The sequence below is a fragment of the Ursus arctos genome, unplaced genomic scaffold, assembly GCF_023065955.2.
Source record: "Ursus arctos isolate Adak ecotype North America unplaced genomic scaffold, UrsArc2.0 scaffold_2, whole genome shotgun sequence".
NCBI classification, from domain to species: Eukaryota; Metazoa; Chordata; class Mammalia; order Carnivora; family Ursidae; genus Ursus; species Ursus arctos.
Window position 1 is genome coordinate 65,081,297 of NW_026622874.1, and position 21,205 is coordinate 65,102,501.

The 21,205-nt window shown below is 60.4% G+C and overlaps 1 protein-coding gene and 1 long non-coding RNA gene across 2 annotated transcripts; one reads left to right on the forward strand and one right to left on the reverse strand.

The window, feature by feature from the left end:
* Positions 1-1,779: 1,779 nt before the first annotated feature.
* On the forward strand, positions 1,780-10,872 carry UBE2Q1 (ubiquitin conjugating enzyme E2 Q1). The gene is made up of 13 exons (XM_026485302.4): positions 1,780-2,230; positions 4,440-4,544; positions 4,868-4,972; positions 5,533-5,583; positions 6,908-7,048; positions 7,244-7,328; positions 7,559-7,619; positions 7,716-7,806; positions 7,926-7,984; positions 8,073-8,121; positions 8,385-8,480; positions 8,710-8,776; positions 9,172-10,872. Exons 1-13 carry the CDS (start codon positions 1,904-1,906, stop codon positions 9,201-9,203), a joined length of 1,269 nt encoding a protein of 422 aa, XP_026341087.1. The 5' UTR covers positions 1,780-1,903; the 3' UTR covers positions 9,204-10,872.
* Positions 10,860-16,333, reverse strand: LOC113245308 (uncharacterized). The gene is made up of 3 exons (XR_006408254.3): positions 13,668-16,333; positions 12,875-13,006; positions 10,860-11,497 (listed from the first exon to the last, which is right to left on the reverse strand). It is a non-coding gene; the product is annotated as an uncharacterized LOC113245308 (long non-coding RNA).
* Positions 16,334-21,205: the final 4,872 nt, after the last annotated feature.

Here is a 21,205-nt window from a genome sequence, read left to right on the forward strand (position 1 = left end):
TAAAACCCTTTATAAAATAGGGAATTCAGGGGTGCCTGGGTGCCTCAGTCGGTCAAGCATCTTGACTCTTGGTTTTGGTTCAGGTCATCTCCACAGTCGTGCTTGAAGCCTGGCGTTCAGCTCTGCACTGAGCTGAGCGGGGAGCCTGCTTATTAGGATTTTCTCTCTTCTCCCTCTGCCCCTCCCCGCATGCTCACTCTCTCTCTTAAAAAAAAAATAAAATAAAATTTTTCAAAAACATAAAAAAATATGGAATTGAGAATTTTCCCAATGGCTGCATCTGTAAAGGTTTTTTGGTTAAGGACTGGGGTCAAGCTCTGTGAAAACCTCTTGAGAAAGCATCAGAGGGAGGCAGAGTGGGGCAGAAGGGCACAGACTGGAGACAAGCCCAGCCGGCTGCTTACTAGCTGTGTCCCCCTGGGTAGCCACTCCTTCCCCCCCCCCCACTTGTAAAACACGGATAAAAGTGCCTACCGTGCTAAGTTTTGGGGGGACTAAAAATACCTGCAAGATACCCTGACTCGGGAAGTGCTCAGTAAGCGGTAATTCTTACCACAGCCTTTTATGCTACTGACGTGCACCCACAGACACAAAGGGGACGACACGTTCGGGCTCCCCAAAGGAGAAAAACGGCCCCAGGAAGAGCAGAACACGTCCCAGTCGTCCCTAAATACCCAGAGCTCAACTTGGCCAAAGGGCTGTATCAGCCGCCCCTGACCAGATACACGAGCCCAGCACCGAGCACCACGGTCCGCAGCCCGCGCCCAACGAAGCCTAACTCGTTTTAGCCCAGGTGGGAGGAAGGTGGCAACCCGGCCAGCGGCTCACGCGCTGAGGCCCCGCCGTAGGCCAATCCGGGGCCCGAGCAGGAGGAGGCCGGCTCCGGGCCTGCGGACCGTCCGCCGCTCGGTCCTCGGTGGCAGTGCCACCTAGCGAGGGCCAGGGCCACTGTGAGAGGCAGCAGCCGCCGCCTAGGCTGGGCCGCGGCCGTGGTGGCTCAGGTTGGCGGGTCACACGGTGCTGCCCTGCGCCCGGGCCCGCGAGGGAAACCCACGCAGCCCCCCAGCCTCGTCCCCACCCGCGGCGGCTGACAAGGCGCAGGGTCAGCGATCGGCCACACCCCGAACGGCCGGGAGCGGGCACTGCACCGGCGTCTCCCTTCAGTTCCCCGCAGGCGTTTGCAGCCGGCCATGTGCGCACGGCCCGACCCGAGCCGCCGCACAGACGAGTTAACGGGGGCTCAGAGGGGCGGTGATGAACCCAAGGTCACACGCCCGGCTGGCAGCGGGGCGGGGACGCGCCTGCAAGCCCCGGTAGCCACTGCCGGGCTCTCGCCCAGCCAGCCGCGGCGGTGGCCGTGAGGCCCCGACGGGCGCGGAGGCTCGGGGCCTCCTCTCCGCACGCCGCAGGCACGCCGCGGCTCGGGCCCGGGCAGGCACGCCGGGGCAGGAAGCCGGTCCTGCGCGGGGGGCCCCTGGGAGCACGCGGCGCCCGGACACGTGACAGGGGAGCGGCGTCAGGGCCGACGCACGCGCGCGCACTACCTGCGTAAGCACGCGCGGAGGCGCCCAAAGCGCCGGGCCCAAAGCCCCTGGGTCACGTGTAGAGGGCGACAGGCGAGCACCAGGGGGCGGACGAGAGGGAGAGGTCACGTGAGGAAGGACGGCGCCGCGCGGTCACGTGAGGGGCGGGGCGGGCCGCCGAAGCGGAGGGGGAGGGGCGCGCGGCTTCCGGCGGCTGGGGGCCGGCGAGCGGGGGGGCCCCGTCCCGGAGGCGGCGGCGGCGCCATCTTGGCGAAGGGGGGATCAGGAAGTGCGGACCGCGGCGGCGGCGGCGGCGGCGGAGCCCGAGCGGAGGCCGGAGGCTCCCGGCCCGCCGGCCCCGGAGCGGAGCGGAGCGGAGGATGCAGCAGCCGCAGCCGCAGGGGCAGCAGCAGCCGGGGCCGGGGCAGCAGCTGGGGGGCCAGGGGGCGGCGCCGGGGGCCGGGGGCGGCCCGGGGGGGGGCCCGGGGCCGGGGCCCTGCCTGAGGCGGGAGCTGAAGCTGCTCGAGTCCATCTTCCACCGCGGCCACGAGCGCTTCCGCATTGCCAGCGCCTGCCTGGACGAGCTGAGCTGCGAGTTCCTGCTGGCCGGGGCTGGAGGGGCCGGGGCGGGGGCCGCGCCCGGACCGCATCTGCCCCCGCGGGGGCCGGTGCCCGGGGATCCCGTCCGCATCCACTGCAACATCACGGTGAGGACCCCTCGGTGCGCCTCTCCGGGGCTCCTTGTCAGGGACTCGGGACCGCCCCGCACAGCTCCTTGCTCTCCGAGGATCTGGGAGGCCCAGTCCCCCGTCTCGGGGCTCGGCTCCTTCCCCGCGGGTTCCACTTGCTTCTACCGCCGGAGCTTGTGCCGTGCGCCCTGAGACTGCCACGGACCCTTGGTGGCGAGGGGCGCCCCGACATATGGCACCTCGACTGGCCCCTTCCGCTAACCCACATCCCGAGGGTCGTGATCCGGCCCCTCGCGACTTGGCCTTGCCGCCTGCGAAGGCCTCTGTCTTCCCCTGCTGTCATCGCAGGGCTCCAGGCCTCTGCCCTGAGGTCAGCTGCAGGGACCTCCGTGGCCTGGAGCCCTGCACGATTCAGTGATGCCCCCTGGTCGCCAGTACCTTTTACTTCGGACGTTGCCACCTGTGGGATCCCTGCCCAGGCACCTCTCATGAAGCCCCCCTTTGCTCCCTGAATATTACCAGGTGGAGGTTCGCAGGTCGTGGACTCTTCCTTTTTTTCCTTCATTTGGTTCCCTTTCCATCCCGGTGTAACCTCTAACTCTCCTCCTTTTGCCCCAGCTGGTAGCAGATCTGCCACTCCCCTCCTCTGCCCTGGGGTATCTCCAGTTGCTCTGGGTGGTTGCTTTTCCTGGTGATGATGGTGATGTGGGAGGGACCATCCCCTTGGTTCTGAGCAGTAAGGGCCCCTTTTCTCCCCAGTGAACATCATCCCATGCTAGGCTTGCTGAACTGGGAGATATTCTACGTGTCCCCTGCCTGTGCGCCCTCAGACACCCCTGGGAGGGGGTCAGCGTCTGATAACCTGGGGAGGTTTAATACTGCATGGCAGAGCGCTGATGCTGGCCCATCCTACCTGCTGTGATAGCGTTCTCCCTGCCAGGGGCGTTAGTAGGGAGCCAGGGGACAGGCAGGCTGACTGCAAACAGGAGTAGTCTGGGGAGAGACTGACTTGTGAATTGTGTGGTACTTGGGGGCCTGATTGCAGTTTACGTGGTTCTTATTTTCTACCCCTTTTCCTCCATCAAACCAGGTCAAGGTGTACGGCAAGCTTCGCCCTGGGTAGGATGGTGCCCACCAAAACGCATGTCCCATTTCTTCCTTCTTCCACTTTTTTCACACTAAAAAGTTGAGATTGCAGTACTGGGTGTGGCTTAGTGAGGTGAAGATTTGAGCATCTTCTTTGCGATCGTTTTTCCATCATCGAGGCCTAGCGCCGTGACAGAGCTAAGACCCCCAGTTAGAAGCAGGCAGGTTTCCCTGACGTGGGTGGAAACCCCAGGAGCTGATTCTGCTCCTGGAGGGTAAGTTTGCCCCCTTCTAGCTGCCCCTTTAGCGGCCAGAGTCCATCGACTGTCTTTGTGCCTGGAAGGAAGTTAGTTTAGGACGTTCTCAGTCAGACTCCCTGTGGCCCCTGGAAAGGAGACTTGGCCTGAACTGGGCCCCTGGGTTTGGGCAGAGGGGGAGTCTGGTCAGGCTGCATTTGGCACCGTGGTTCAGGAATGCTGGGAATGCTAGCAGCGTAGGCTTCTTCCTCCCAGCCTGCCATGTGGAGCCCTGCAGCCTACACTGGGTGGAGAGGGTGGCAGGCTCCCAAGGGAGCGATGGGGAGAACTGGCCTTCCAGGGCGTCTGCTGGGAGTGACCCGGTGGGGAGAGTCTTCCTGCCGCCTTCTTACTTTTAGGTTCTGGAGACGAACTCTAGTTTGTGTCTCTCTTTCCCCAGCTAAAGTGAAAGTGATCTGCAGCCTTTGTTTTTTTCACATCAGTGTGATTGTCATGAGGGGGGATCCCTTCCTGAGCGGACCGTGGGATTTGAGGGGCAGCAGGGCTGGAGGGCTCTGTGCTGGATGTGGGAGAGCCCGCACCGGCAGCGCGGTGGAGAAGAGGCCCCCCCCTCACCGTGGCCAGTGTGGCTGCGCTTCCTCTCATGCTTGCCCTTGAGAAGAGAAGTCTTCAGGCGTTTTGGAAAAGACTGTGTCGGGGACGACTACTCCTGGTCTGGGGTTCGTTGGGAGGCCGTTCAGTTAGATACTGACCTGCACAGCTGGGCTTTTGTTGGGGGCAGGAGGGCCAAAGGGACTAGAAATGTTGGGGAAGAGAAGGCAGGCAAAATGTAGCCCTTCCCAGGGTCTCCCGTCTTGACCACTGTCCCCGCTCTTTCCCCTCAGGAGTCCTACCCTGCTGTGCCCCCCATCTGGTCAGTGGAGTCCGATGACCCGAACTTGGCTGCTGTCTTGGAGAGGCTGGTGGACATAAAGAAAGGGAATACTCTGGTAGGGGCCAGGGGGTGCTGGGGTGGGGGGGACCCTTTCTTGCTGTGAGGCCCATGTCACAGAGACACCCTGTGAAAGGGAGACGTATCAGGAGAGGGCATATCTGGGGGCACACTCCTCAGGAGCGGTGCTCTCTGAAGCCGGAGGGAGATCCTTGCGCCAGACCCAGCATTGGCCCAGTAAACTCCCCCCGTAGCCACACAGCCCCCAAAATTTGGAGAACTAGGTACCACGTGGGGGTTTAGGAGCTCATCCGCACCCCTGTCCGGAGCGGATGGGGACGGAGCGTTGGACCCCATCGCGGTGCTCCCCCCCCCCCCCAGCTGCTGCAGCATCTGAAAAGGATCATCTCCGACCTGTGTAAACTCTACAACCTCCCCCAGCACCCCGACGTGGAGATGTTGGACCAGCCCCTGCCGGCGGAGCAGGTGAGTGGTGGGGGCGCCCCGCGGACAGCGCTCAGCGGACCGCTGTCCGTCGATGAACCCCTGTTCATCGCAACACACCTGCAGTAGTGGCCCTCCCCTTCCGGCCACTCCAGACACGTACGCGTGTCGTGGCTCTCGGCTTTCCCTCTCCAGCTGGGGCACTAGTGGCCTCACCTGCTGTCAGACTCACCCACGGGCAGTGTCTCCCGGGTTGAGAGGAAGGGGCCTTTTTACTATCAGCAGTAAGCAGCGGGTGGCCAGACCCAGACTCCTTGTTAAGAACCAACAACGTGTCGTCAGTCTAGAGTCGATAAGGAGGGGTTCTTGGGAGAATCAGACCGGGCTGTGTGAGGTGGGTGACACCCACAGCCACTGTGCATCTTTTACTCTTTAGCTCGTGGTGGGTGGAGAAGGACAGGCTGCCAGTGAAGTCACTCCCTGGATGTGGCTTCCATTCTGACCTGGCTGGTGGAGAGGCGGGGGCTCTGGGGCAGAGGTTGGAGGCTGCGTGCTGGGAAGCCCCTGAGGCTCTGACCTCTGCCTTCCCCTCCCCGCCGCAGTGCACACAGGAGGACGTGTCCTCAGAAGACGAAGACGAAGAGATGCCTGAGGTAGGGCTGCCCCCCGGGGCGGCATTGGCGGGTAGCTTTGCCGGCAGCGGCATCGAGCACCCGTTGTTGACAGCGCTGCCGTCTAGACTGGGGAGGACTCAGGACAGATTTACTGACCTGGAGGAGCAGCCAGTGTCGTAGGAGGCGGGGCGCCCCCACCTGTGTCTTTAAGCCACACGGTCAGCAAGATGGCGTCAGGGGGCCTTGCAGTCAGACCCTCAGGCGCATCCTATGTCTGACTGGGAGCTTTACCTGACCTCCCTAAGCTGCAGTTCTCACTCGTCAGACGGGGTCGTAGCGACTACTGCATGGGGTTGTCGTGAAAGCGAAGCCAGGTGTGCGTGGAATGCGCCACGCGGGGTGATGCATGCCAATCTTGACTTGGTCTCTGAAAGCAGATACTCTGGGGGAGTGTCACGCAGCAGTCAAGCACTTGAGCCTCAGGGCCATGTGGAACGGGAGTCAGGTCGTGGCTCTGCTGAGGACGGTGTCGCTGTGGGCGTGATGGTCAACCGCACCGCCCTCCGCTGCCGACGGAATAGCGGCATGGTGATTGTGAGAAGTGGGTGAGCCAGCGTGCAGCACCTAGTGCAGCACCTGGCACGTGACAGGCATTCCGGGGACGTCGGCCGCGAGGGTGACGATGGGGGGTTAGTATTAGTCGCGTTTTGCCAGGGCGAGCAGCTCGCTGCCATGGCCGTGGGGTGGCAGCTTCTGTGTGAGGCGGACAGCCCGCGCTCCACCCCACGCGCAGCGAGCTAACTGCTTGCCCACCCGGAGAGGGGTGAATGAGGGGCTCGTCTGTTCTTGACCTCTCCCCCCTCCCTCCTTCCGTGTCGGCAGCAAGTCCCTCCGCATGCGTGATCCAGGCACCGACAGGCACCGACAGGGCGGGCGGGAGACTTCTGACCCGGATCTCCGCTGCGTGCGGAGTCCTCAGAACTCCCGGGAACCCTAGTGACCCAGCGAGACGTGAGCTTTGAGTCACAGCGTCAGGCCAGAGTCATTCTAGGAATTACGGAGGAACTGTCAGTGCCAAGGGAGAGTTTTAGGGACGGCTGGAGCAGGGTCATTCTAGGGAACGAGATGGCTGAGTCCCTGCTTGCCTTCCCCGGGTCCTCGTGTCGTTCCGCCGCCTGAGACCTTCAGATTGTGGAGGGAGCGGGGCTGGGACTCACTCCAGAAATGGAGAGGTGCTGTGCGCACCAGCCCGCTGGACACACTGCCGTTCCCGCGCCTGTGGCCGGACGGGACGGAGAGTGGCAGCCCCTCCTCACAACCCATGCCGGTTCTTCTCTCCCGCCACGCTCCGCGCCTCCCCCAGGACACGGAAGACCTAGATCATTACGAAATGAAAGAGGAGGAGCCAGCTGAGGGCAAGAAATCTGAAGATGACGGCATCGGAAAGGAAAACTTGGCCATACTAGAGAAGATTAAGAAGAACCAGAGGCAAGATTACTTAAACGTACGTTCCTTTTCTGGGAGAAGTGGGCAGGGGGCTGGTGGGTGCGGGCTGGGAGGTGGGGTAGGCCCTGGCACGTCCTTCTGGGGGCAGACGGTTCCTTCGGGTGGGCTGCGGTGTGTCTGAGCCCGGCCTGGTCAGACCTGCCTGGCTGCCCAGCCGTGTGTCTCCAGAGCGCGCGTGTCCTCTCCCGTGCAGGGCGCGGTATCTGGTTCGGTGCAGGCCACTGACCGGCTGATGAAGGAGCTCAGGGATATATACCGGTCACAGAGTTTCAAAGGCGGTGAGTGTGTGTCACGGAGGGGCCTCAAGAAGTTCTGGGACATGTGAATGTTCATGAACCTTTCAGGGCACGCACACAGTGCCTCAAGCCAGTGGTTAGTTTTGGTGCGTGTCCATCTGGGTGGACCTGGAGGCTTTGATCTTTGTTCTGTTCTCCTGGGAGAGGGACTACATTGGGCCACTCACTCCTCGGACCTTCGTGACAACACCTGCCTTCTTCCCTCTTCCCAGGAAACTATGCAGTCGAACTCGTGAATGACAGTCTGTATGATTGGAACGTCAAACTCCTCAAGTGAGTGTGGACCGGGCAGCAGCCTGGGGAGCTGGAGCCGTCACGGGGCTCCTGGGCGGGGACCGGGGGTCTGAGCCCACACTCCTTGCTTCACAGAGTAGACCAGGACAGTGCTTTGCACAACGATCTCCAGATCCTCAAAGAGAAAGAAGGAGCTGACTTCATCCTACTTAATTTTTCCTTCAAAGTAAGACTTCCCTTTGTGGCCCCTCCCTTGTCAGCCAGGTGCTGTCCTTGCCTCGTGGGGGGCAGTCCCGGGGGGGGGGGATGCAGCCTCCTCTGATGTCATCTCCGTCTCTCCTGCAGGATAACTTCCCCTTTGACCCGCCATTTGTCAGGGTTGTGTCTCCCGTCCTGTCTGGAGGGTGAGTGGCTCAGCGAGGGCGCGGGGCAGGGGGGGGGGGGCGTGGGCTTGAGCGGGGCGCAGCCACCCGACTGACTCTCCCCCCGCAGGTACGTTCTGGGCGGAGGCGCCATCTGCATGGAACTGCTCACCAAGCAGGTGAGCCCGTGGCTCACCCCTGGCCTCACCCCTGGCCGGGCGGGGCGGGGCTGACGGCCGTGCCGCGCGCACCCGGGCGATGGGCGTCACGGGGCCCTCGTTCTGCTGGGCAGGGCCTGCACCCGCTGCCCCGGCCGACAGCTGCTGGCGGCTCCAGGAGTGCAGGGCAGGCCCCTCCCGATGCAGCTGCTGGCTCGGGCCCAGGCATAAGGTCCCTGCGGGAACCCTCCTGACCTGTTTGCCCCATCGCTCCTTGTTCCCAGGGCTGGAGCAGCGCCTACTCCATAGAGTCTGTGATCATGCAGATCAGTGCCACGCTGGTGAAGGGGAAGGCGCGAGTGCAGTTTGGAGCCAACAAAGTGAGGAGCCAGGCCCTGGGGCCGCTCGCGGTCAGGACTGCCAGGATGAGGCCTCTGGCTGGCTGACGTCTCGCCGAGTGGCCCCAGGAGGGTTGGGGGGAGTGCTGTGGGGTTGTGGGTGGAGGGTCCTGCGGGGTCAGCAGAGCGCCACACTGGGGTCTCTGGCTGGCAGCTATGGAAGGGGGGTGGGGGCATGGCTGGCCGTGTTGATGGTGGCCTCCTGTCCCAGTCCCAGTACAGCCTGACGAGAGCACAGCAGTCCTACAAGTCCCTGGTGCAGATCCACGAGAAGAACGGTGAGCCGCGGCCAGGGCCCGAGGAGGTCACTTCCTGCCAGAGAGCAAGAACCCCTTCTTTTGGTTTCTGAGCCTTTAGTCCCCATTAACACCACGCCTGCCCCTGTTCTCCGGAGAAGGGCTGGAGGTGGTAACGTCCACTCCCTCCCTTCCCAGAAAAGCACCGTCTGCCCCTCGTACTTGGGGGGGGGGGCTCGGTGCTACCCTCAGCCCGACCGCCCTTCCAGAAAGCTCATGTCATGGTGTCCTCTCACGGTGGGCAGTTTCCCAGTCCCCGCACTGGGAAGCCCTTGCTAGGATCTTCTCCCCCATGACCCTGGAGGCGCCCTCGTGGACGGGGCTGGGGGGGGGGGCTTGGGCCTGCACCCCGTGACTGTCTCCTCTCTTCTCTGCAGGCTGGTACACACCCCCCAAGGAAGATGGCTAACCCTGGAGAGCCGCCCCTCCCTCTTCCCCAGGCGCCACTGGACCAATTACCTTTGAATGCTGTATTCGGATCTCACGCTGCCTCTGTGGTTCCCTCCCTCGTTTTTCCTGGACGGGATAGCTCTGCCTATTGCAGGACAATGATGGCTATTCTAAACGCTAAGGAAAACACAAACACAGACCTGTTTCAAGTACTCAAGACTGACTTACAGACCAACCAACCACCTGGCTGGAACCCCTGCTAGCAGGCATTCTTATAAAAGAAACTTTCGAGCCTCCTTATATTGCTGGAAACTCAGCTGTGCTCCAGACTAGAGCCTCCTTACCTATGCTATGGATTTTTAATTTATTTTCTCTTATTTCATGTACACTGCTTTTTTTGGTTACAGTGTATGATGGATGTGTATGAAAAAAATGTATCTTTGGGAAAACAATTACAGTTTGTTAATTTGAAGATGCTGGTCTTGACTCATCTTTCTTTTTCTTCCCACCTCCCGCCCCACCCCCATCCCCCCCGCGCTGCCTGGGCGGTCGGGGAGGGGCAGGGCCCGGTGGCTTGGAGGAGAGGCTGCACTTTGCGGCGGAAGCTCGCCTGGCTCGCCCCCAGGTTTCTCCCGGAGGCCCCCGGAGCGACCAGCACTTGTCCCCTCGGAATGCAGAGCCTGGCCCGCTAAACCGCAACGGAGCAGGCTGGAATGATGCCCTCGATGCTTAGGACGACTTTTCTTACCCAGTCACAGATGTTTCCAAATTTCTAAGAACAAAGGACGAGGCTGGAGAGGCCACTTCAGAGAATTGCTTCTATATGAATGGAGGGGTGGGGGATGTGGGGCTCCCTGGCTCCCCTCCCTCCGAAAGGCCTCTGGCTGGCCCCGAGTGACTGCACAGACCTCTCGCTTCATCAGGCTTGCACGGGAAGGGGCAGAGCTCCGGAGCAAGTTGTCCGGCTCGGAGAATTCCGGGTTCTTCGAAGCCGCTCGCCTAAGGTGGGTCCTTCCAGAAAGGTTAGCTTCCAGGGGCTTGTTTTGGGCACTCGGGGCCTCACCCCGGCTCTGGGAACTGCTGGTCAGGGGAGAGGGGTGGGGAGGCCGTGTGGTGCTGTGCGGACCTGCAGGGTCCAGGTGCTGCTTGCCTTGTGGCCAGCGAGCCTGCTCTGGGGCCGAGGCAGCCCCTTGGGACCCATCTGCCTGCAGACTGGGCGGTGGGCCAGGCGAGACTGGCGAAGGCTAGCGTTGCGGGGGGGGGCAGACTCAGGACCGTGGGCTGCGTATCTGCAGGCCGCCAGCACTCGGTCATGCTTTGTTGGAGACCCTGGCCGTTCACCCGTTTCCTTCGGGATTCTAAGTGTCGCTGCTTCCGGCGCAGGGAGAGGCTGCCAGCCCCGCCCAGTGCTGCCCCGACTGCCCACGCCCACCTGAGACGGGTGCTGGACACACGGAGGTTGAGATACAGAGGGGCCCTGGGGGAGACACTCCATAGAGCTGAAATCTGGGTCTCGAGGCCTCTGTGGCTTTCTGAACGTACCAGCAGCCCTGGCTGGAATGTAGATTGTGTTTTTAGTAATGTGTACTGTGAGCTGTCCTCTGTATAATGTATTTTGTAATGTATTTTTCTCATCTACCAAAGGATGAAACAAATAAACTTATTTAAATAGTTTGGCTCTAATAAAATTATTTTTTTTTAAGATTTATTTAACTACTCTCCACACCCAACGTGGGCTCAAACTCACGACCTCGAGATCCAGAGTCACACACACTAGTGACGGGGCTAGCCAGGCGCCCCCCAGTACAATTGAAGGAACAGTGGGGTCCGCATCCACTGGCATGAAGGGAAGCCCCAGCTCCCGGGAGCCGGCAGCACCGACCAGAAGAAAACCCTCCACCTTTCCCGTCAGACTTAACACTCCCCTTAATGACGTCCGTGGAGGGTCATAACGACGCTACAAAGCGCAAAAAGAGATTCGAGGCCCTAACATCCTGAGTCAATGCAGTTCTCTCCACTAGGAAGACAAGGAGAGCTGCGACGAGCTCAGGTGGCCGGCCCACACCTCACCTGAGGCTTGTGGGGGGCCGAGGGAGCAGGTGGGCGCGTGTGCAGCGGCTTCCAACCCACTGCAGCGGGTCTGACGACGCGGGGCTGGGGAGTTTGGTGCCACAGGGAGCGACACCCCAAGTCCTGACGCATGCCATCACTTCTTCACCACCGTGCTCCTTGATTCTGCTCTGGAATGCCAGGAAAACTGAGCGGTGGGCCCCTCTGTCCTCCGGAATCGCTTAGGGCAACTTGTCTCGTGCTCTAGGGGTGCACAGAAGAGATGTGGGGAGGACCCACTGGCTGCCTCTGGCTTCGACCTCACAGAAGCTTCGCGGGTGTGGCACGGGCGGAGTTGGGGCACCTGTGACACGTGGAGACCTCTCTCTCCTGAGAGGTGAGCTGGGGGCGAGGCCAAATGGGGGTCGAAGCAATCGCGGGCACCAGTGGCCTTTTCACCCCCAAGGCCTCAAGAGTGCACCGTGCTTGAGGACAGGGAGACAGAACGGGACAGAGAAGGGCATGAGGATGGTGTGTGACTGGATCAGGATGTGACTGGAAGAGCGAGAGTCTCAGTGGGAAGGAAAGCCCCACCCCCCCGCCCATCCACTCATTCCCCCTGATAACCTCAGCTTGGGCCCAGGCGGCCTGCCCGGGAGCCCCCAGGGCGGGAGGGAGGGAGGACAGTTAGATACAGGGCAGTCACCTCCGAGGTCTAAGCCCCGGTGATTTTCCCTTTGCGGGTGCGATGGAGAACCCAGTACGAACTCAGTGTCTGCCAAGCTTAGCACCGCAAGGAAAGCCGGGTGGCCCGAGGTCGGGCGGGGCGGGGGCGCGGGCAGCAGCGGGTGGCGGGGCAGCGGCGGGCAGACAAGTCTCTGCCGGTCAGGGCGGGCTCCGGGGGCGGGCTGACCCCAGATGGAAGGGCTGCGGAGGTGGGAGGGGAGGGCAGAGGAAGAGCAGAGCAAAGGAGGCCTTACTGCTGTGCCTAAAGTTGTTGCAGGGATCTGGGATTTCACATCGTCCAGGGGGGAAATTCTGAGGACACGAAACTCTGCTCGTTCAACTCTGAGCGCATTCGCTGGAGGGCTGGAGGCTGCGGCGCAGAGAGGCCTTTGCCCACTGAGCAAGCCGTTCCTCCATGGGGGGGTGCTGTTCTCCGAGGCCTCCCCTCACTCGGGTCCCCCCATCCAGGGCCACTTGAATGCATGAAACTGGCCATACAGAGTCGGACATTAGGTCCGTCCCCAGCTGTGCCATTTTGTTTTGAGGAAACGTGAGGACGTTCCTGTCACTTTTCTGAGCCTTGTTGTCCCCCTCCGTAAAGGGGGAAATTGGCCCACCTGACCTCTCAGGGCCACCTCAATGTCCACACAAGAGCCGAGCACCCCCCGACCTGGGGTGGGCACTCCGGCCCCTCCATCTGTCTGGGAGCTGCTGTTCGGGGCACTGGGCTCCTCTGCTCACAGCTCTCCGGCGCCCAAGCAGTCAGGTGCCTGCCTGCAGTTCCTGGGCCCCGGCCGGGAACCGGTCACTCCCCCACGCTGCACAGCAGGGCCCAAGATGACCTCTGGGGTGCCCCCGCCCATGGGGCCCACGCCGCTTGCCCCTGCACGTTGTGGAGATGCCTTTCCATCTTACTTCCGGTGTGCTTCTCCTGGTCCTCCAGAGCACTGTCTCGCCCACTCACATCTCACCGAGCCCCAACCTTGACAGAGCAGAGCAGAGGCCTCTTCCTCTCAAGGATGTGAAAACAGGGGCCCCAACAGCCATCTGGATATAAAGAAACAGCACATCAGAGGCCCCCACGTCCAGTGCTAACCCCCATCAGTGGTTTCCAAATCCTAGTTTTCTCCTACAGTGGAACCCTTTCCCAGAGAAATCAAGCAAAATTCAATGTACATAACACAGACGAAAGCTGAGCAGCTCTGGCAGAAGTGGGGGGACGCCTGCCCTCTCCCTCGGTACCACAGAACTCGGCCTTCGGGCAGCACCTGCGGCCCCTCGTAGGCGTGAAACAAATACGCAAGGGGCAGCTCCAAAAATGGGGAGAGCAAAAAGACCCGGACAGGCACCCTGAGGCCTCTGCTGCCCTCTGCTGTCCCCTGCTGCCCTCTGCTGCCCCCTGCTGCCCTCTGCTGCCCCCTGCTGCCCCTCAGCTGTTCCCTGATGCCCCCCAGCTGTCCCCTGCTGTCCCCTGCTGCCCCTCAGCTGTCCCCTGCTGCCCTCTGCTGCCCCCTGCTGCCCCTGCTGCCTCCTGCTGTCTCTCTGCTGCCCCCTGCTGCCCCCAGCTGTCCCCTGCTGCCCCTCAGCGGTCCCTCAGCTGTCCCCTCCTGCCCCTGCTGTCTCTCTGCTGCCCCCTGCTGCCCCTATGCTGTCCCCCAGGTGCCATGCTGAAGCCCATCAGGTCTCAGAAGGGTGGAGGACGCCTCACCTTTCTCCAGCATGATAGGCTGAGTCAGAGGGGGGTTGGCTCAGAAGTCGTCACTCTGCAAGCTGTGCAGGGCCTGCACCGGGAGGGTAGCCCACCGGCTAAAGTCGATGAGAATGACCACAGGCATCCACCCTGTCCAGCACCCAGCACCTGGCCGAGGGAGGGAGGAGGGAGAGGACGCTGTTCCACCTGGGTGGTCACAGCAGCCCTCAACAAGAGGGGGCCGGGAGGCAGGGCTGCGAGGAGCAGCTTCCCCCTTCCTGGGGCGCGAAGTCATGTAAGCAGCGGGATCTTGAGAGCAGCAGAGAATCCAGAGCCCGAAGGAGGGAGAAGAAAGGAGCGGCTCTGTCTACGGGCCACGCCTCAACGCCCCAACACTGCCTGGCACGCACCTGTCCGAGGCCGGCCTGCAATCCCCCCATCACCCCCCAGCTGGCACTCTGTGGCAGAGTCGGGTGGGTAGGGCCAAGCAGCGCCCGCGTGTCCTGGTGCACCATCTGCAGGCGGCACGAAGGCAACGGGCCTCACCGCCTGCGACGCATCCCACGTCTGTCTGTCTCTGAAGATGCCGCCTGTGGGTTAGCGCTCCAGACCTGCTACACGGGGCCGAGGCCGAGGCGGGAGGAGGAGACCACAGCCAGGGACCGGCCCCCGTCACCAGGTTCACCCCAGGAAGGCCAGTGAGAAGGCCCCAAAGCCCGCGCCTCGGTGGCGTTCACGGCCCAGAAGAAGAGGGTCTGAGGGACGATGCTGGCCACCAACCCCGCCACCGACATTGTGGGTGGTACCCCCGTAGGAGCGGCGATAGGAAGGAGGCTGTGGCGGAAAGGCAGGGAACAGAGGGGGCCGAATGCAGCAGGAGAGTCACCCCAAGCAGGAGGGCCAGGCCCCAGCCCCAGCAGAGAGGGGGACAAGTGCCCTTGGTGATCGCCATGCAGAGCAAGAAATCACGGTGCTGGGGGCTCAGGGCCGAGAGGGTGGGAAGGGGCACAGTGGGAGGAAACGAGACACACGGGGACCGGGGAGAGAGGTGGGCAGAGCCCTTCCGGGGGAGGACTCTGAGCCGGTCATCGCGACCTGTGCCTCTGAGTGATGCGGGGGTGCACTCTCTGTGACCCAAGACACGTCTCAGCCCCCGTCGCTGCCCCGTGTTTAAGCACCGGCCAAATCTCCCCTGTCACTCCGCTGGGAGTGTGGGGAGCGTCCCAGGCCCGCGCCGGGCAGAAAGGGGATCGGACTGGTTAAGTCACTTTGCGTCCCAGCCTCACAGCCCAGGTCTGATGGAGGACTTCTGGAACGCTCCGTCCCACCCCGTACCATCCCTGCCCCACTTGCCAGGGACCGAACCGTGTCTGCAGTGGCCTTTGCCCTGGTGTTCTCGCTACACGTCCCTGTACCTCATTCCCACAGGACCACACAGAAGGCTGTCCTCCACGTCTCGGTCGCACAGGGTCACCAGGAGCCTTAGGAGTAAGCTGTGTACGAGCTGGAAAGCAGACGCCAGAGTCCTGGAGGCGCCTGGGCCACCGCGCGACCCCCGCACCCCTGCCCTCCACAGGCCCGGGCCCTGCCGTCAGAGGTAGGAAAACACGGGTGGTGAAACTGTTCCTTCACGTCGCAGCCCGCAGACCCAGCCGGGCGCAGAGGCTCGTCGGGCGGGTTTCTGTAATGGGGACAGGATCCACGGAGGGGTCAACACCAGCCCCAGGGTGCTGGGGGAGGGACAGCAGGGGTTGCAGAGACACGGCCTGGGAACAGGGACAGCTCAGGATCTCGCTGGTGGCTCGGCAAGTCCTTGACCAGAAGCTTTCTCCGAAACCTAGAGAAAGAAAAGGCGTCTCTCCGGGATGGTAGCACTTAGTTCATTCATTCATACGTGGAATCGTCCGAGTAGATTCGGAGACAGCCCGACAGCACCTGCCCTGAGCCAGGGTTAAGCTGACTCCAGTGGCTCCCACGCACTTTCCCCTTTCTTGCCGGGATCCTGAGCCAACCCAAGAAAGGGCTTCCAGACACAGGGAGGTGAGGAGGGCAGCCGCCGGCCGGGGGCTCCCCCAGGACTGGCAGTCACAGACATCCAGGACCGCTTGGCCCGGGAGGTGCGCCGGCCTCTCACAGAGGGTGGAAGGGGGGCAATGGTTATGCTGGAGGCCAGCCTGGTGGAGAGAGAGGCCTGCTGCCCTGCCACTCACGACAACCCCTTGGCATCCCCCGAGCCGTGCCGGCTTCTCCGCTGCCCTAGACAGAAAACCCCCAGACCTGGTGGAACCCACGTACCTGCCCACCGACCGCTGCCGGCACCACAGTCCCACCATAAACCCCTAGACACTTTCCTTCTCTCCGTGTGGACGCGCCACACCTGCTCCCCTCTCCGCGAATCCACCACATGCCCGGCCTCCAAAGCGGTAAAAAGCCTCAGACCTCACAGCCAGGTGTCCAGCCCTAGTCCGTCTCTGGGATGGGCCCGGAGCGTGCAGGCACCCGCCGCGGACAGCTAGAGGCACCCACGCAGCGTGTCTGTCACACAGCCGTTCTGTCCAGCTGAGCGGACGGCCTCATGACCTACCTACGGGCTCAGGCCACACTCGTCTCTCCCCCCAGCTCCCTGCATGAAAGCCGCCAGCCCACCAAGCCAGCAACTCCTTGAACACCAGGCGCTCTCGTACTTCTCTCCGCCCATGCCCAGCCCCCACACCAGCCAGCGCCCACCCCCACACGGCAACAGCATCTGGACACTTCCCTGCTGCCACAGAATGTCCGCAGGCCCCCACAGCACCACCCCACAGACAACACGATGTCTTACGAACCAAACTCAGATCCTATTATTCCCCGGATTAAAACCTTCTCAACTTCCCACTGTGCTTGCACATAAAAGCCAAAGTCTCCACTTGGACTCACCCAGGCCACCATAATCTGACCCTCCTTCCACGGATGTTCTCGGTGCCTGCCCTCCCCTGCAGCTGCTGTGCCACACGGTGGGGCATCTGTGGGAGCTCCCCCCATCTGGAATGTTCTGGAATGTTCTTCCCCTGCTCTTCATAGGGTTGACTCCGACCTATCATCCAGATCTCAGCAGAGATGCCCCTTCTCACGAAGGGGCCGCCCTAAGAGTTGTCTGAAGAAGTGACCCCCCCTCATCACATTGCCTTTATCTTAATTCCGTCTGGTACTTGCTATCTGGCATTTTCTTATTTATCTTCTGGTTTACCGTGTGTCTCTTCCATGGGAATACAAGCATCTCGAGAATACAAGTCATGTCTGTCTTCTGACAATTACCTTGATCGCTGAGGAGCCCCATGGCCCTGACCTCCGGCTGGTGCCCGCTAGGCTCTCCGGACACAGGCAGCAGGGAGGGACGAGAAATGACCTGGGGCAGACTCTTCATCCTCTGAGCCAGATGTCCTCTCCTACAGCACGAATCCCACCCGAAGGGCTGGGTGGACTTGGCGGGCTAGCACCTGTCCAGGGCCATAGGCGCTGAGTCCGTGGAAGCAGGTCCTGCGGTCAGTCCTAGTCCTAGAGCTGACAGCCCCCTTCAGGTTGGGCTCGTCACCCAGGCAGGACGGGAGCCTGGCCCAAGTACACCCACTGCTGTCGCTAAACACGTTGGCGCAGCACAGCGGTCGGACCAGGGCTGCAGAGGGAGGCCTCACGCACGCTAACCACCGCTGCTCCCCAGCGAGCCCCAAATCAGCCTCGTGCCCACCCGCTCTGCCCCCGTCGCCTGCAGCCGAGCACGGAAGAGTCCCCCAAGACCGTTCCAAATACCAACCCAAGAACCAGTTAGCAGCCGTGATTTCAAGCTAAAAATTATTAATACAGAAACATTTAAAACCATTTTTGGTCTAATTATTATTCCCTAATGATTTAAGAGATAAATATAACCATCCCATTTTGACAGTTTGTGAAATTAAGTTTCAGAAGAAAATCCACATAATTATCATCCAACCAGCACAGGAGGCCCATCAGCCCGAACAAGACTCAGCGCTCGGGGTGCGCTCCTAGCACGAGGTGCCGACTGGAAGCTTCCGAGCTCAGGACGCCACCTCGCCCGCGGCCACACCCACTTCAATTAGTTCTACTGCTGAGAGCGCCAGTGACGCTCATACCCGGGCCTCCCCACAGCAGCAGCGGTCTCCTTACTGTGTTCTGGGCCTTTCTGCCAGCCGGTCAAGCGTTCTGAGAGGCCGCCTGCTCCGGAGACGCTGGTGAGTCTGCGGTGTGCAAGAGCAGACCCAGGACACAGAGGTCCGCGGCCAGAAGGCTCTGGGGTGGACGGGTGTCCATCCGGTCCCGACACAGCCAGGGAGAGCCTGGGCCAGGGTGCAGCCTCCAAGCCCCCACACCACCGCGGACTGGACCGGCTCTGCTCACCTCGAAGCCCCCGTCTGCATGCGGGGCCTGCACGTGGGGCCGCCCGAGGGCCACAACCCGGTGGAAATTTAGTATCACAGCAGCAACCCTCAGCCTCTCCCTGCCCCCCAAGTAAGGCGCGTGCAGACTGACAGAAACGACAGGCACAGGCCTCACTTGTCCTCAGGGAGCCCCCATTGGGCGCTCCACAAAGGCTGAGACGGCGTGTTCCAGACACCGCAAAGCGCACGGTCTCGTAGGTGCAGCAGCGAGTGTGCAACAGAGACGCGCAACGTCGGTGGCCACAGGGCGACGAAGAAACACGGCACGGAGGGGACCAGGGGCCCCGGGGGCGGGGCTGACAGCGGAACACAGACCTGCGTGAAGCGAGGAGGCAAACCCGCAGACGTGGGCTGACACCGCAGGCGCGGGGACCTTCGGTCGGGGACCCAGGTCTTCCTGCTTCTGCTCGGCCCCGACTCCGTTCTTCCGGTGGCTCTGAATCCAGGGGGACGGGCGTGGGGTACACGGTGCACATCCCCAGGGCAGAACGCCACCAGACCGCGCCTGGGGCCACGGAGGGGGAGCGCCTGACGGGCCGCCAACAGCCTTCTGCGCGGCTGAAACGCTCCGTGTGTGGCTGGTGACCACGCGTCCGTCTGTCACGGTGGATTCATTTTACTCGGTGTAAAGAATACTTCAATTAATGTACTTATGTATGTTACGTACTTAGTGCTTCAATAGGGTTGATTTTTTATGTGAATTGGTTAGATCTGGTGGCGCGTCCACACCAAACTTTCCAGCGCTCCCACTTCGACGTGACTACGGAAAAGCCAGCTGCCACCCAGTCATTACATGTCATGAAAATAAGAAAGTGTTAATATTTATAAAGTTGTGCTTATGATTATTTTTATTCTTACACGACCTTCTCCAGGACCCGACTGCTTTTTTCTTCTTCCACGCACTTGGGTTTCCTGCCATCTCGAGCAGCACCTCCCAGGTCCGTTCACTTTTCTCCATGCAGACGTCACCCTGGCGTCTTGCCCGTCCTGCTCCTCCCGGGACTGGAGGCTGCTAGAGCGCTCCTCGCTTTGCCGGCCGCGGGGAGGCCGCTGGGCCCCCTTCGGCTCCCAGACCCCTTCCTTTGGGCCTTACTGGTTCATGGAGCACATCCCTCCGCAGCTTTTTGAGAACAAGTATGTGGGGCATACATTCTTTGAGACCCTACCTTTCTGAACAAGTGCTAATTTTACCTTTATTCTAGAGTAATTTAAGAACAGATTTGAGTTTGGACGTGATGTTGTGCAAAATTCAATGATACTCCCCCATCCCGTACCTATTAATGGAGATTCTCTCTCTGAGGCTGTACCCAATGTTCTAAAATATTTCCATGCTATGTCTCAGTGTAGGTTTTCATTTTCCCATTTATTATCTTGGGGCCTTGTCGGCTGCTTTCAACCTGAAAACTCATATCCTTCCCTTCTCGGTACTTCCTCCCCCGCGCGGACCTGCGCTATTCCTGAGTGCGTACGCTGCCCACCAAAGCTGATCCTTCCATTTTACCTTTTCTTTTCTCCACAGCAATTCTACTACAAAATATTTCAATTGATACATCCTCTCCCCAAAAAGCAATAACAACACTTGACAAAATTGTCAAAAGCCACCGTCTCAGGATTCTGGAGTTTGACCAGAAGCCCGCAGCACGACGCCCGGCCCCTTGGCTGCCAGCCCCACGAGGTGAGCAAAGCTCTGACAACCAGCAACTTGGGGCAGAGAGCAGAGAAGCCTCCTGAGCCCCAGGGTGGTCGGAACTCGCCCAGCCCTCGGAGGCCAGCGGGTGGGAGGGCCGGCTCTCGGCCTGAGGACGTGCCCTGAGGCTCTCACGCCTCCAGCTCTACAGGATGCCTATTCCCAACCTTCTATCAGCTTGTTTCCTTTTCTCATCGATTTCCAGTTTTTTATTTTGCTTTTCTTTTTTTTTATGATTTTATTTATTTATTTGACAGAGGGAGGGACAGCCAGCGAGAGAGGGAACACAAGTGGGGGGAGTGGGAGAGGAAGAAGCAGGCTCCTAGTGGAGGAGCCTGATGTGGGGCTTGATCCCAGAACGCTGGGATCACGCCCTGAGCCGAAGGCAGATGCTTAACGACTGAGCCACCCAGGTGCCCCCAATCTTTTTGCTTGTTTTTAAAAAAACATTCTAGATCTCAATCCAGAGGCCAAAGAACGTTTTGGTACAGGGTGAGAACACACACTTGAGGCTTTGCAAGCACAGTCTGCCGTACAGCTCAACTCCACTACTGCTCAGCAGTGGAAACAGTCTGTAAATGGGGGAGGCTGTTTTCCAATAAAACTTTATTTGTAGACATTGGAACTTGAATTTCATATAATTTCATGTGTCATAAAATAATATTCTTTTGAAAAATTTTCCCCTAACCATTAAAAAATGTAGAAACCATTCTTAGAACTTCTACTCTGGGAAGATGATATAAATGGATCTTTTCCTACTCCTTCTGCTAAAAACCTGGGTATTAAGTATAAATCAAACATAAGACAACTATGATCTTGGGACCAAAGGACAACATGGTGATGAATTCCCTGGGTTATCTTCTTGCCTCCTATATCCTAGACCTAGAATTGAAGAACCCACAAGCACCAACAGACAGACCAAAAAAAGCCCCACAAAACCTGTTCTCTCCAGCCAAAGGACTAGAAATGGGGCAGCCTCACATGCAGAAAACTTAAAAAAAAAAGAGAGAGAGAGAGAGAGAGAGAGAGAGAGAGAGATTTATTTATGGAGGAGGGAGAGTAAGGAGGAAGAGAATCCAAGCAGACTCCATATTGAGCGTGGAGCCCAGTGTGGCACTCAGTCCCACGACCCTGAGATCATGACCTGAGCCCAAACCAAGAGTCAGACACTCAACCAACTGTGCCAGCCAGGCACCCCAGAAAACTTCTAAACAATAACTGACCCACCCCAGCTACACACACACACACACACACACACACACACACACACACACACACGCGCCCCAAGTGCATGCATTCCAGCAAAGACGAGCAGGGAGCCTAGACTTCCACCCTCACGGGGCTGCGATGAGTCGCTCCAAAACTCCCAGCCCAGTGATGCTGCAGAAGGCCAAGTCGGCAGCCGGGAATCGATCCCTGCAGCCAGTAATGAAGCC

What these genes read in the sequence shown, in the direction of transcription:
- UBE2Q1 (XM_026485302.4), top strand. Translation starts at nt 1,904, where the DNA reads ATGCAGCAGCCGCAGCCGCAGGGGCAGCAGCAGCCGGGGCCGGGGCAG. An exon ending in AGCCCCTGCCGGCGGAGCAG is followed by an intron (nt 4,973 to 5,532) that starts GTGAGTGGTGGG and finishes TCCCCGCCGCAG; the next exon opens with TGCACACAGGAGGACGTGTC. An exon ending in TACTTAATTTTTCCTTCAAA is followed by an intron (nt 7,807 to 7,925) that starts GTAAGACTTCCC and finishes TCTCTCCTGCAG; the next exon opens with GATAACTTCCCCTTTGACCC.